A 14139-nucleotide genomic window follows, 5' to 3' on the forward strand; every position below is an offset into this window, starting at 1 on the left:
AACACTGCATTCAAATACAATCAAAGTGAAATATTTCACTTACTTTAAAATCAGGACTGTGACTGCAAAAGAATAAGTCATCATATGTATAAAATATGAGGTTGGAAATACAATCAGAATATTGATATCAAACAGTAATTATCATTAGAATTTATTACATAATGTTACAGTGTGGGACAGCGCAATGTTGCAGTGCGAAGTGCTGCTCCACCTGGGCCTTGCTGTGTGGAGTTTGCATGTTTTCCCTGTGTCTGCGTGGGTTCTCTCCGGGGTTTCCAGGTCCTTTCCACCTCCAAAAACACGCAGTTAGGACTAACTTGTGTCATCATGTAGTAATTGTCTGTGATTAATACAATTGGATTGTTCCAAATTCCACCAAATTGTCCGGAAGTGCTAGTGTGTGCGTGAGTGGGTGTCTGGGCAGCAGGAGTTTAGTCCACTGGGTCTTGGACTGGGCACCAGAGGGTGGCCAGTGCAAGGCCCATGTGGATTAAAAAAGCTTAGAGTGAGAGCTGGCATTGGGAGGTGTCAGTTCACCTCCTGAGCACTGCTAGGGTGCCCTTGAGCAAGGTGCCGTCCCCTTTTTAAGTCATTGGGGGCACCACAAAAGAGCTGCCTGCTACTCTACCTCTCATAATCAGCAGCTAACAGTGTGTGTGTGTGTGTGTGTGTGTGTGTGTGTGCGTGTACGTGCGTGCATACGTGTGTGTATGTGACAAATAACCTGATATCTAGAGTGGCAAAACAAGTTCTAATAAGTAACTTTTAATATAAAGATTACTTTAGTCTCATGTTAATGTGTGAAGAACAATTTGGGCCACTAAAATTCTCCAATATTCTCATTAATTCTTCTGTTAATGTCTTTGAACAGGAACATTAGCCCACTGCTCCGAGTCGTGCACTCGCATTAGGTAAATATAGAGAATGAAGCTGCTGACTAGAATCATCAAAGGGTAGCTTAAAGTATGATATGATACTGAGGTTGGCCTAACGACAATAAAATACTCTTCATCTGTGCAGTATGGAGTACATAATGCCGTTATTCAAACTGATGGTTTGTACCATCTATCCTCTTTGTACCATCTATATCTCTGATTTTCAGCTGAAGTTTCACCTCCAAGTGTTAAATTATATGTACTTTGATGTGTTTTATGCCACAAAATATACAGTATATCCACTGTCATGGCATTCCATGAGTTAGGACTGACTTGTGCCATCATGTAGTACTTGTCTGTGATTAATACAATATTGGGTGGCACGGTGGCGCAGTGGGTAGCGCTGATACCTCACAGAGTTTCTGCTTATCTGCATGGGTTCTGTCCGGGTTCTCTGGCTTCCTCCCACCCCCAAAAACATGCAGCTTAGGTGAAATGGTCTTTCCATTTTACCCATAGGTGTGAGTATGTGCATGAGTGGTTGTTTGTTCTCCATGTAGCTCCACAGTGTCTTCTGTTCATAGGCTCCAGCAACACCCATAACCTACAAAATTACAAGAAGAGATAGAAAATGAATGAATTAATAATCAACATACTTTTAGCCACTTTAAAATCCATACATGAAAGTATATACTTTAAAAAATCAGGACTTTTAAAAAAAAGTTTCAAATAAAAGTACTCGTTTTCTCGAAAGGGGTTTATGGTTCAAGCTTTAGAACAAATGATCCTCTGATTCATGCACACATAAAATATAGCAACACAAAGATAGACAGAAATCTGCACGTACATCCGGCCTCAGTGAGCTTTGTCAGATAAGGGCATATACGCACATCTGCAAGGCAAAGTCAACAGATCAATACTTTTTACGCAATGAAACAGGGACGGGGCCTTACAAATACCCTCAGAATGTGACTGCACGTCATCGTCGAGCAGACAGAAAGAAGATTTTCTGATTTTACTAAGACAGGAAAACAATCAGTAGGCAAGACACTAATTTTAAGCAAACAGAAAACCAATTATTCAGAGATAGTCCTACTAAAGCATATAACTTTTATTCAAAGGCATTAAGTACTGCAGGTTAGAAAGACAATGCAGGTGGTGCGTCAGTGTTCGGTGTGTGCCGGGCGTGCTGCTGGAGGACATCTGCTGCAACAGACAAAAGTTTCCCTGCTGCGGCACCAGAACATGTTCAGGAGGGGAGCAGGTTGCGTCCAGCTCCTAAGGTACGCTATGAATAACAAGCAAGATCTTAACCAGCAAGGGTCCACTCCTAAGGTTATCCATTTAACTTTACAGGCTTTGAGTTGAAATACCTGTAATAACCTGTAATAACCTGCTTATATTCTGTCATAATTTCTTTGCAGTAACTCTGAGAGTGTGCTATTCAGCAGCAGGAGGCCGAGAGCCCAAACGCTGGACAGATGGAGAGATGCCGCACACATGAGTGTTGCATCCTTGAGTAATAGCAGTGGACCTCACGCTTCTTCATTTACACAGGTTGGCCAGTCTTCAGCCACTTCAGAAAAAGCTTGTTCTGATTAGATTGAATGTGTAGCTAATGAAGAACTAATTCTTATCTATTTTCTCTTTGTGAAGCAAGCAGAAAACCTCTCTCATGACTCCCTGATCAGAAGAGCACTCTCCATGGTTACAGACAGTTCAAGTACTTACCTCTCTCAGTCTACATTGGCTCTCACAGATGCCCTTACAGACTACTCAAAGGTAGGCTGTCATCTTATAGTTAAATCAGTGCGTTCACATTTTGCAAACCTCGCTGGGAAGACATTATTTCCAAACTAAACTATATGGTGACAAGTGGAGGCAGATTCCTTACCACAAACAATTCTCAAGTGAAAAAGGAGAAAACCTTTTAATCATTTATCAACAATTACATATTATTATAATCTTTCTGTAATTCTATTACTTTGACAAGAATCCTGTTCCGTCCTTGACTGACTGTCGTCCGTCTGTGTGCTAACAGGCTGTGTACACACGCATTGCTGTCCAAAGACAGTATTTGACCTCGCTGGGGAAGCTTACTCCTGCAGAAGAAGATTCATTTCAGCAGGTGATCAACAGTCAACGTGCACAGGTGATTTTTGAGCTGATCTGAAAAGATGTTTTTAATTTTTAAACAACTTTTATTCTTAAAAAAAAAAAAAAACCAGTATGATGCTTTTGTATTAAGTTTGATTTACGTCATTGTCCTAACAGGCCAGTGAAAGTCTAGCTGAATGCAGACATTTTGAGTCAATATGGATCAATTCTGTCAACTTGTCTAAAATGGCAGCTGAGGCAGCGCAAACCTCAGGTAGGTCAACAGTCTGTCTGAGCATAGCTGTATTTTTTGTGGCTTGATGTAATGCTGAAACATGGTCGTTTATCTAATGACAAAATAAAGAAGGTTGAAGTAATTAATTAATCTTATCAAGTTGCACCCTGGAAAGCGTACAGAGCTAATGAACCTTCTGAAAGACTTAGTTTGAAATCAATCATTTAAATTAAGATAATGTGTGATTTGACTTGTGTGTTTCCAGGAGCAGAGCAAGCCTCTATCACACTGAAGACAAACATTCAGGTGGCCCACTCTCAGGTGGAGGAGGCTCGGAAACTGTCAGCGGAAGCAGATAAGAGGCTGGCTGAGACAAAAGTAGAAGAGATCCAAAGGATGGCTGAATATGCTGCTTTTCGAGAAAATAATGAGGAACATGAGCTGCATGAGGCTTATCTGCGAGAAGACTAAAGTGAATATAGAAACTGGAACAGTAATCATAAATACTTGCAAATGTTCACCATAAAATGTTTCCAACCTTAAGTCTTTTGCTTTCTGTTGTCATTTCCCTTCCTTTCTGAATCCGTAACATTTTTAAATGTTTGAAATCAATGTCTGAGAAGGGAAAGAAAGGAAATGTTAACATTTCTTAAATAGTGATGAAGGAGTACGTATTTATCTTATCAATGAATATCAGATGTTTGAATGGAGGATCACCTCTGCAACAACTAGAAGTCCTATTAAATTTTGTAAACACTTTGTATTTCTTTGTCATTTTTTATTCCTTTATTTTTATCAAACAGGAGAGAAGCCACAGACAAATAGAACTGTAAATATACTGTATATAAATAGTAGTGGACCAATTTTAAATTACTGTTAAATTACTGATACTTCTCCACACAAAGCAAAAGGCCATCCTCTTTTCGCATTAAGTTAATTTTAAGCCCTTGAGATTATACGTCATGATTTGGTTGGAAATTTCTGATGAATGACAGTATCCTTGAGGAATGCTTGTGTAGCTGTACTGTTGATGTGGAATGCTATGATATGAATGATAGTGGAATGCTAAAAATTCCTATGGTCTGACAATCATGGATAAAACACATAAGATTTTCATCTATTTTGTATGCCAAGATTGATAAATTAACTGGTTATCAGTTTTCTCCATTTCACAATCCATTCTTCAATTTAGGCCCCATGTTTCACGCTTCAAAGCCTTTATTTACTGCACTTCTTTGTGATGTGTGGTGCTGACTGTGGCACATCGTACACCCAGAAATAAACACATGACCAGACACACTGGACTCATCAAGGTTTCTCTTCTGTTGTCACATTTTACTTTTGTCTGTCACTTTGTAATCTTACATTCTTCCTCCCCATGTCCTCACACATTCTAAAATCAAATGTTTCATTCTCTGGCTTTGTTTCATTCCATTTATACATTTCTCTTATTTGATAGACAACTACAGATGCATACACTCACAGCTATGGTCAAGTGAGACCAATTAACCTGAAGTGCATGTTTTTTGGAGACGGACAAAGCTGGAGAACCAGGAAAGAATGCAGGCAGACATGGGGACATGCAAATTCTACATTTCTCCCATTTCCCAAAAATCATTACTTGAAAATTTAGTTTTTTGGGTTTTTTGTCTGAACTACACATTAGTAAATCAGTCTGAATAACAGTGTAATCCCGTGTGATTTTAGGAAGAACAAAGTATAACATGACAGAAATGAGGATTTAGGTAACCTATTGTGTGGAAAATTATACATTGATTAGAGACCTTCTCCTGCCTTACAGATCTCCTCCTGCATCCCTCTTCTTCTCCTGCTACCTCTCTCTCTCATGCTCGCTCACCCATCAGCCCACCCATTTGCCAACTTACAAAACTGTAGTTTTATTAAGTTGCAAAACTAATAACTATAGTAATGTTATGAGTTCACTCAGAATGACAACAATCATACTTTGTTTCTGCTCTCGCACTAATGGTAACACATTGTAATTCATGGTTTTGTCCATGTGGAATAAGATTACAGAAATAGTAGTCATTGTAATTAGCCAATTATTTCAAGTCTTCTTTTACTTGTGAATTCCCACTGACACTCATTAATTATTTAAATCGTGTTGTCAACATGTTTTCTTTCTGATTCCACACTGACACACAGACAAAGTTAAAGCTCAGTTTTTACATGTTGTCCATTTTTGACCATTGCAACACTTCTTGCAATTTCAGGACACTGGTGTTGATGTCGCCAATGACATAAGTCTGAAAATTATGTATTTTAGCACAATGAAGTGTTTTTACCATTGTTGATGTTGGTGTTTGACCAATGTCTAATGGGGATTGTCAAATGTCACAACAGGACATTATGCTGTTTGATCCATGGCATGTTGTTAACATTAAATGTTTTCTTCAATGTAATGAGGACCTTTGAGACATCCTATATTTCCAGTGAAATTAATTAAATGTCCAGATTAATGGGATCATCAATAATTTAAAGAATGTTCTGTTGTTGTAGGTTTGGCTAATGAATCAGTCATAGTTCATTTATCAACAACTCTATGAACAAAAGTTTTACCTGCCGTCATCAGTTTTCATTGTTCAAGCATTTGGGGAGTCGGGGGCCCCTGATAATTGATCACTATTGCTAACAGTTGCTGTCACATGAGAGATGCTGCCTTTGTGAACACCGAAGAACTTTCCTGATTTGGCAAATGAAATAAACAAATATACAAAACGAAATCACTGATACTCCAGACGATAGAAATACAAAATACTAATACTGACTTGTACCTGCAAGTGCGGTTTAAACATTTCATCTTGTATGGCAGCTGTCATTCTGATTGGTGACAGTCATGAGTTTGAAAGCAGAGGCTCAGGAGACTGTTAATGTTGATATCACAAAGTTATCTTTTAGTGATGTTCTGTTAATGTTTTGAGTGTGGTTTGTTATTTTCAAGGTTTTATGTGTCTGGAACAGCGATAAGTAAATATACTTAAGGAGACTGACTCTCCTGGTGTGCTTACATATAAGGCCAGTGGTCATATTTACGTATCACCTCCCAATGTGCAATATGTTATCTGCTTTCAATGCCATGAATCAGTATGTATGCAAACTTCATCACATTATTCTGCAACTGAAAATCTGCTCAGAATGACGAAATAGGAATGTGCTGAAGCGCCGCTAACAACTAGCTCATGCTATTTGCTAGTTAACAAGCTAAATTTGATGTTTTTCATGCTGATATTTGACTGTTTAACTGTTTCACTTTATTGGATCATCAAAACACTATATACTAATAACTGGGCATTATGAAATCACCGTTTGCTATCTGTTTATTACATAGGTAGTCCTCAAGATATGAACATCCGACTCATGGGGGGGGGGGTTTGATCATTGCTGTCAAGACAACTCAATATGTTTCATACAAAATACTCAATTAGAATAAAACCCCCTAGGTGAGGGGGATACATATCAAGCACTTGGATCTCAAATGCCATGTGCATTTATGGCCTACCTGCTGTAGTCATGGCTACAAAAAAAGAAAAATTCTGCACATGCAAACATCCGTCCAACCTCTAACTGAGTCCCACCCACAAATGTCTGACTTGAGAACTGCTCCCTGTTGGCAACAAATAGTGATGTCCACACTGTGGAGCGTGAAACCTGATTGGTGCTATTGGTGTTCCCCTTGTGCTGTGGGTGCTTCAAATACTTCATGCACAGCGTTAGTCGCTCAGAATCCTGCAGGAAGCTCAGACGCAACATGTTACTGCAGGGATGCTTTGGTAATCTGACAGCTTCATGCTCGTTCACCTGCTCATGTGTTTATTAGATATAAAACTGTTGTGTAATGTCTTTGTGTTGTTCACAACTCCAAAGTTACAGTTGTGATATTGAGTTGAATTTTTGAGCATTGTGCAACAAAAACTTTATTGTTTGGGAGTGTCGTACGGCTTTATATTTATAAAAAAATTAAAAATTAACTGATTATGTGATCTTTGACCATTTTTTGTGCTCAGATTTAAACATCTATCTATCTATCTATCTATCTATCTATCTATCTATCTATCTATCTATCTATCTATCTATCTATCTATCTATCTATCTATCCATCCATCCATCCATCCATCCATCCATCCATCCATCCATCCATCCATCCATCCATCCATCCATCCATCCATCCATCCATCCATCCATCCATCCATCCATCCATCCATCCATCCATTTTTGTTGAATTTTCTTTCCCTTTCACCTCTGGTATTTTAGCAACATTTTTCAAGGAGTTTTTTCCAGTAAAATTGAATCATGAAAATGTCATGCTTCCATTGTGGTCAGTCATCCTTTTAACTTTTTATTTTAAAAAGACAGTTCAGTTCAGTTCAGATCTTTATTGTCCCTCAAGGGGAAATTGGATTTGCATTACAATATTGAACGACAACAACAACAAATAAAAGAATACATAAGAGAGTCACACCAGAGAAAGAATAAATAAATGAGTGAAATGAATACGATAAAAATAAAATGCGGTTGAGTAGTCTGGCTATAACTTTACCGCAAATTAAGAGCTAAAGTGCTTAATTAAGAATGGTTGGTCAGGGTTAGACAGGATTGAAGGCACCTTTTGCAAAATACGCTTGATATAAAATTTGCTCGTCGCAAATTGACCATAGGTATGAATGTGTTTCTGCATGTCTGTGTGGCTCCGCGGTGCACTGGCATCGCTCGAAGTTTCTCCCGCCTCATGCCCTAAGCCAGCTGGGATAGGCTCCAGCTCCCCGTGATCTGCGACAGCAGATGAAGTGATTGTGAAAATGAATGAACAAATGAATGAATCGGTATCTGTCAGGTCACTAAAATTCACTGGCTTAAATTGCACAGTGTTTTTTTTTTTTTTAGAATTTCTAGCTGTGACAAAGAAAAAGACCCAACAATACACATTACTGAAATAAAATGTGTACCTCCAGTTCTCCAATTGACACTGGGATTGTGTTCCATTGGTGTGCAGCTTTAACTGAGAATGCAGACTGACCAAAATCATCTCTCTCTCTCATCTTGAAGACACGGGGAAATGAAGCATGACCTTTTTCACCTGAGTCTTGGCAGAAATATCTGAGTTGTGCAGAGCTCTAAAGTACAGCGATACAACTCTGTTACAAACACTTTTGCTACTACATTGGATATGTTCACCTTGGTAAAACATATGAAAAAAAAAATTGGAAACATTTAGTTGTAGGTAGCATTTCATCATTCATTTATTTCAGTTAAAGCGAGGACAAAACAAAAAACATCAAACAAAATAATTAAATCAGCAAATAGATAAGCAAAGATCATAACTCAACAATACAATTCTGCCTGAAAGGGAGTGGGAAGAAGAAAACTTATGTAATCCCACCCCAGTTCCTGATTCAGAAATCAACACACTGAGCTTCACTGCTACTTCATTCCCGGACAACCACACAATGATTGCATCATGATGGCATCACCATGGGCAACAATAATTATCACATTGCAATAGCAATTCCACACAACAATGTAAGGAAGGCATGATATACCAACAATGGTAATGTACAATATACCAACAATGGTAATGGACAAATGCCAACAACAGTAATTAACAAATACCAACGATGGTAAAGAAACAGTGAGCACATGTTAACAAAACAGAACAGCAGTTTGAGTTAAAGACCCTCATCTCTACATTTTGACCAGACATGATGTTTATATAACAGTTTGAATTTATGAGTACTTTGGCACTGCCTGTTTTGAGTCCAGATTGTTCCAGAGTTTCACTCTACACACAGACACACAAAAACGTTTACACATGGTTTGAGCTCTTGGCAATGAAAAATATCTCAAACCTCTCAAGTTATGAGCCCTGACTGGAGTTATAAAGAATCGTTGGAGGTTTGGTGGTAATAATTTGTTGAATGCTATATATAAAACTACTGATGTATTATATTGTACAAGACCGTGAAATTTTAGCAACTTTGACTACGTAAACAGGTTATGAGTATGTTCAAGAAAGCAAACCTTGTGAATGATCCGCAATGCTCTTTTCTGTAATATTAAGATTAAGATTAAATCCACTTCATTCGTCCACACAATGGGGGAAATTATGTGTGGAATAATTATGTGTGAAATTATGTGAAATTATATGATCAGAGGATTTATTGTGTTCTGATAAGTATTTCCCCAAACTTCAACACAATATGTAAGGTATGGGAGGATCAAGGTGCAGTATAAAGTATGGAGTGCATTTCCATCAAGGTATACTTTTGCTTTATTTATAATTGAGAGGGTTAGGGACGTTTTTGTTTTTATGTTCTGACATGGGGTTTCCATGACAATTTACTATCAGTTGTAACTCCTAAAACTTATTTTCACTTACAATTTCAATACGAGTGCCATCAATACTTATTTTCTGTTGAGACATTTTGTTGCGATTTCCAAACATCATTACCTTGGTTTTATTTATATTCAAAGATAATTTATTTGTGTCCATCCATTCTTTTATTGTTTTTAGTTCCCTGTTTACTGTATTTACAAGCTCAAAACAATCATCACTACTGTAAAATATATTTGTGTCATCTGCAAATAGTATGAGTTTCAGTACTTTGGTTGTGTTAAATATATCATTTATGTACAGATTAAAGTTTTGGCCCCAACAATGATCCCTGGGGGACACCACAAGCAATGCCAAGTACATCTGATGAATGTTGACCCATTTTTACAGATTGTACCCGCCCTGTTAAATAACTTTTTAACCAGTCCCCAGCCAACCCCCTAAATCCATATCTTTCCATTTTATTTAGTAATATTGCGTGATAATAGTATCAAATGTTTTTTTCAGATCAATGAAGAGACCAACTGCATACTTTTTCTGCTCCAGTGCATTAGTTATTTCTTCAATAGCTTCAGTTATTGACATTGATGTAGTTCTTTTGGTTCTGACGAAGAAAAGTGAGATCGGTCTGTAATTAGTAAATGCATGTTTGTTTTCATTTTTGAAGAATGGAATTACTTTAGCAATTTTCATTTTGCTCAGAAAACAGCCAGTCTGGAATGACATATTACAGATTTACATTATGTGATGCGCTGATAAATCAAGCGAGGACATTGTGAGATCAGTGACAACTAGTATAGGACTAGCACCATGTCAATAAGTTCCAGTCATCTTGAACACATTTGGATACATTTTCATGTTTGTGTGCAGACATTGTTTTTCAAAGTTACTGATATGTAATGAAAATAGCAATGAACCCTGGACTGATCTTTGAGTCCAGGGGAGAACGGGTGGTAGAGCGGGTCGTCCAATGTTCTGAGGTCGGCGGTTCGATTCCCGCACCCGCCCAAAAACACCTGGAGTGAGCTGACAGTGGGAGGTGTCAGCTCACCTCTGGAGCACTGCCAAGGCGCCCTTGAGCAATGCGCCGTCCCTTTTACAAGATGCTCATTGGAGTCGCACCACAACGGAGCTGCCCGCCACTCTACCTCCCCCTCACCTGCATGCCCACAGGCCCCTTGTGTGTGTGTGTGTGTGTGTGTGTGTGTGTGTGTGTGTGTGTGTGTGTGTGTGTGTGGGTGTGTGTGTGTGTGTGTGTGTGTGTGTGTTACGGGCCTGTACACACTATATAGATGCATGTAACTTCTAACCTGTGTGTAGAGTGAAGTCTTAATTTTCCTTCGGGGATTAATACAGTTAATTTAAAAAAATGACGAGCAGGTGACTGATAATGCTGTGCTCTGTCGCACTGTGATCTATTTCCCGATAGGATTTTATGGCGCACCATCTTCATCAAAAAGAAATTTCATATACTTTTGTTTGATTTTTTTTTTTAATATAAAGAAGATTTTCAATTAAGTGATGGTCGATAGAATACAATCAAATGAATGACATGTGTGTAGACCACACATATTTAGACCTCGGTATTCCAGTTCCTTACAAATTAACCACTGGATTTCAAACTTTAATCCCAAATTGTCCTAGGGTTCTTGACAGTACTACTTTGCAGTTGAATAATCAATAGTTATTTTCTTTGAAGCTCTTATTCCAGACTTACAACAGATTGCAGTGATGTCTATAGGTTCTTCTCTTCTTTCCCCTGGAGGGTGGTCACAGTTTTGTCATTGTAAATGGGGTGCCCAAAGCAAATTGTCCAGACTTGACGTAAGCTGGTTTATGATGATAAAATAGTTGAATCACTTGTGTTTGATTTATGGACACTGATTGGCTGACTTTAATGTAATTCATTTATATCAGGGATCAGCCATTGGTGGTGTCTTGATGTTCTCTGTTGACCATCCACTCAACAGTAGGAACACTCTGTAGCCCCGTTATGCAGTGTCGTCTTCACATCCGTCAGCCCCTCCCACTAGTGGCAGCTAGGTCACCACATTAGTCACAACTGTCAGGATAGACAGATAACTCTAAGCAGGGACCAACAAGGACAGGCAACTGGGGAGCTTAGTTTGTTGGAGGCAATTACTCACCAGTTGCTTGCATGTGCCCAAAGAGCTGTTATGGACCAGACAGGATAGCGGTGGGCTCAGAAGTATCTTAGTTTCTCAGTAAGACATTGCCTAAAGGTTGTATGCTCACTGAGAGTCTGAGGTAAGCGGACTACTCACTTGTGTGAGAGTAGGATGGACCTGGAGCAGGACCAGAGGGATTCGCTTCATTGGATTCTTTTCCAAACACATATGTAATAGAGACTTGACATCTGAAAAGCAAGAGACAAAGCAGGAGTTTCAATCGGATGTCAGCCAACAAAAACTGAAATCTGAAAATATTGATTCATTCAATAAGAAGGTAAGGCACATATTTGTCATAAACTGAATGGCTGTATTTGTGCACCTAACCTGAAGAGAGTGAATTGTCAATTTCTATCATGCTGCTCATAAACTCAGGAGTTGAAAACATCTCACACTGCAACACTGAATAGAAAAGCGCTCCAAGCTGCCAAACTGTCGTGGGATGGGCCCAGTATGTCCCTGTTTCAAAAAACTCTGGAGGGAAGATGTTCCAAGTACCTAGTTCACAAAGACAGATACAAAGATTAAGGTAAACACAGAAAAACATATGAGAAAAGTATTCAAACATTTAGCATTACAGGTGCTTATTCATAGAAATAACAAAAGATATCATACCGCAGAATTCCTGGTAAGTGGCCTCCGATGAGAATGTGCCACAGCCAAAGTCCACCACACGGACTCTTGGTTGACCAGAGACAGTGTCAACAAGGACATTTTCTAGTTTAATGTCCCGGTGAAAGACACCCTTGGAATGCATGTCAACAGCTGCATCCACCAGCTGTTTCAAGATCACCTGAGAGTCAAAGTTGAAAGAAATTGTAAGGAAGAATTTTCCCCAATTCTTTGTTTTAAACAATATTTTAAGGATGATGTTGAATATTTGTCAAGAATATACCACTTAATGATCTCAAAGTGATTTCTAAGTCCACCCAGGAAACTAATAACTTCTGTCAAGACTGTGAGGTTTGAAATATTTCGCTGATTTATACAGTACTTTGTGGATGGATGAGGTATGCCTATGTATGTCAGTGCAGACAGAAATGTGAGAGAATGTTTTGGTCTTGGTTGATGTATAACTGAGAGACATTCTACGTGTTGAACCCAGACTATTCAGTTACAACAGAAAATACTTTCAAATTTGATCACACACATCATTTCACATTATAGCTTTTGTACCTTTGCCTCGAGTTCAGTTGGGTATTCGTCTCGAGTTGTCAGGTACGTGCCGAGGTTCATGCAGCGCCGTGGTCTCTCCATCACTAGGATGGTCTTCCGTTTTGTCATGTACCAGTCCAGAAGAGATACAGCAGCAGACTTCTCAGCTGACTCTGGTAAGCCTGCTGCTTTCAACATGAGAGCCACCTCCAGATTGATCTTAAACTCTTCACCCTGGCAAGTCTAAAGAAAGTTAACACATTCAGGTGAAGTGGTGCACCCCTGCTTTAAATAACATGTTTAACAGACAATGTTAAAATATGAGCAGCATGATCAAAATACTCACCACTTTTTTCCATTTCACATCTTTGTTATAAATGTACTTGATGGCAACCTGCAAGATGGGAATAACAATAAATAAGTTGGCAAGTTTCCTCCCACGATTATTACTATTGTTTTGTTTGCATCAATGAATAGATGTTCAAATGTATGTTAGCATGTGTTTGTGAGACTTACCCGAAATCCATCACACTTCCGCGTGCCTTTATACACTAAACCAAAACCTCCTGCACCAATCTTAGAGTGTCTACAGTACTTTTCCCTAAAATCAGCTGAAAGCACACAAGCACATAAAGACGTTTTTTAAAAAAGGTGATCTTTCCCTTCTTCAAAATGTACCCATACCTGACCAATAGCTGACAGGATATTTGAAAATGATTGTGTTGCTTACTATCACTTTACCTTTTTCTCTGTTTGGCTTTGAGGCCATCCTATAAAGTTTCATCTCATCTGAGTCTCTTGTAAATTCCTTGGGTGCTTGTATAACAACATGCTTTGCTATGTGTTCATACCTGCACATGATCATCTTTTTAGGTGGCTCCAAATCATCGTCACTGTTCTCTACCTTTCTCTTTGCCATAGTTAGAGCCAATGGTAACTTGGGCCAGGTCGTTGCAATTGTTAAAATAGCTGTCAATCCTTCCTGCTTTGTTTTAAAATGAGCCTCTGGCTTTGATGTTTGAGTACATAGAATATATGTAAATACATCAAAGGGTTACTGCCAACAAACAGAAATTACCATTCTAAAGATCAATCATAACACAATATTTTTCAGCCAAAGATAATCAATAATTAATTTAATAATGCCATTGTAATCCAGATTACTAAAGCCACAAAAGGTTCAGAAATCATAATTTGTGACTGTGTGTGTGTGAGTGGTTGTTTGCCTCTCATGTGGCT

The 14139-nt window shown here is 38.6% G+C and overlaps 2 protein-coding genes across 2 annotated transcripts; one reads left to right on the top strand and one right to left on the bottom strand.

Moving 5' to 3' along the window:
* The first annotated feature begins 1848 nt into the window (after positions 1–1848).
* Positions 1849–3970, top strand: diabloa (diablo, IAP-binding mitochondrial protein a). Its single transcript, XM_068317644.1, has 6 exons — positions 1849–2158; positions 2300–2432; positions 2532–2657; positions 2917–3027; positions 3150–3246; positions 3473–3970. Exons 1-6 carry the CDS (start codon positions 2025–2027, stop codon positions 3676–3678), a joined length of 807 nt encoding a protein of 268 aa, XP_068173745.1. The 5' UTR covers positions 1849–2024; the 3' UTR covers positions 3679–3970.
* A 7838-nt stretch (positions 3971–11808) lies between these two features.
* On the bottom strand, positions 11809–13819 carry LOC137596179 (serine/threonine-protein kinase pim-2-like). The gene is made up of 7 exons (XM_068316492.1): positions 13642–13819; positions 13417–13511; positions 13247–13294; positions 12922–13143; positions 12361–12538; positions 12139–12243; positions 11809–11933 (listed from the first exon to the last, which is right to left on the bottom strand). Exons 1-7 carry the CDS (start codon positions 13817–13819, stop codon positions 11809–11811), a joined length of 951 nt encoding a protein of 316 aa, XP_068172593.1.
* Positions 13820–14139: the final 320 nt, after the last annotated feature.

Source organism: Antennarius striatus, chromosome 6 (genome assembly GCF_040054535.1).
Source record: "Antennarius striatus isolate MH-2024 chromosome 6, ASM4005453v1, whole genome shotgun sequence".
NCBI classification, from domain to species: Eukaryota; Metazoa; Chordata; class Actinopteri; order Lophiiformes; family Antennariidae; genus Antennarius; species Antennarius striatus.

What these genes read in the sequence shown, in the direction of transcription:
- diabloa (XM_068317644.1), top strand. Translation starts at nt 2,025, where the DNA reads ATGCAGGTGGTGCGTCAGTGTTCGGTGTGTGCCGGGCGTGCTGCTGGA. An exon ending in ACGCTTCTTCATTTACACAG is followed by an intron (nt 2,433 to 2,531) that starts GTTGGCCAGTCT and finishes CTCTTTGTGAAG; the next exon opens with CAAGCAGAAAACCTCTCTCA. An exon ending in CCCTTACAGACTACTCAAAG is followed by an intron (nt 2,658 to 2,916) that starts GTAGGCTGTCAT and finishes GTGTGCTAACAG; the next exon opens with GCTGTGTACACACGCATTGC.
- LOC137596179 (XM_068316492.1), bottom strand. Translation starts at nt 13,819, where the DNA reads ATGGCAAAGAGAAAGGTAGAGAACAGTGACGATGATTTGGAGCCACCT. An exon ending in AAAGCCAAACAGAGAAAAAG is followed by an intron (nt 13,512 to 13,641) that starts GTAAAGTGATAG and finishes GTGTGCTTTCAG; the next exon opens with CTGATTTTAGGGAAAAGTAC. An exon ending in GGAAGTGTGATGGATTTCGG is followed by an intron (nt 13,295 to 13,416) that starts GTAAGTCTCACA and finishes CCCATCTTGCAG; the next exon opens with GTTGCCATCAAGTACATTTA.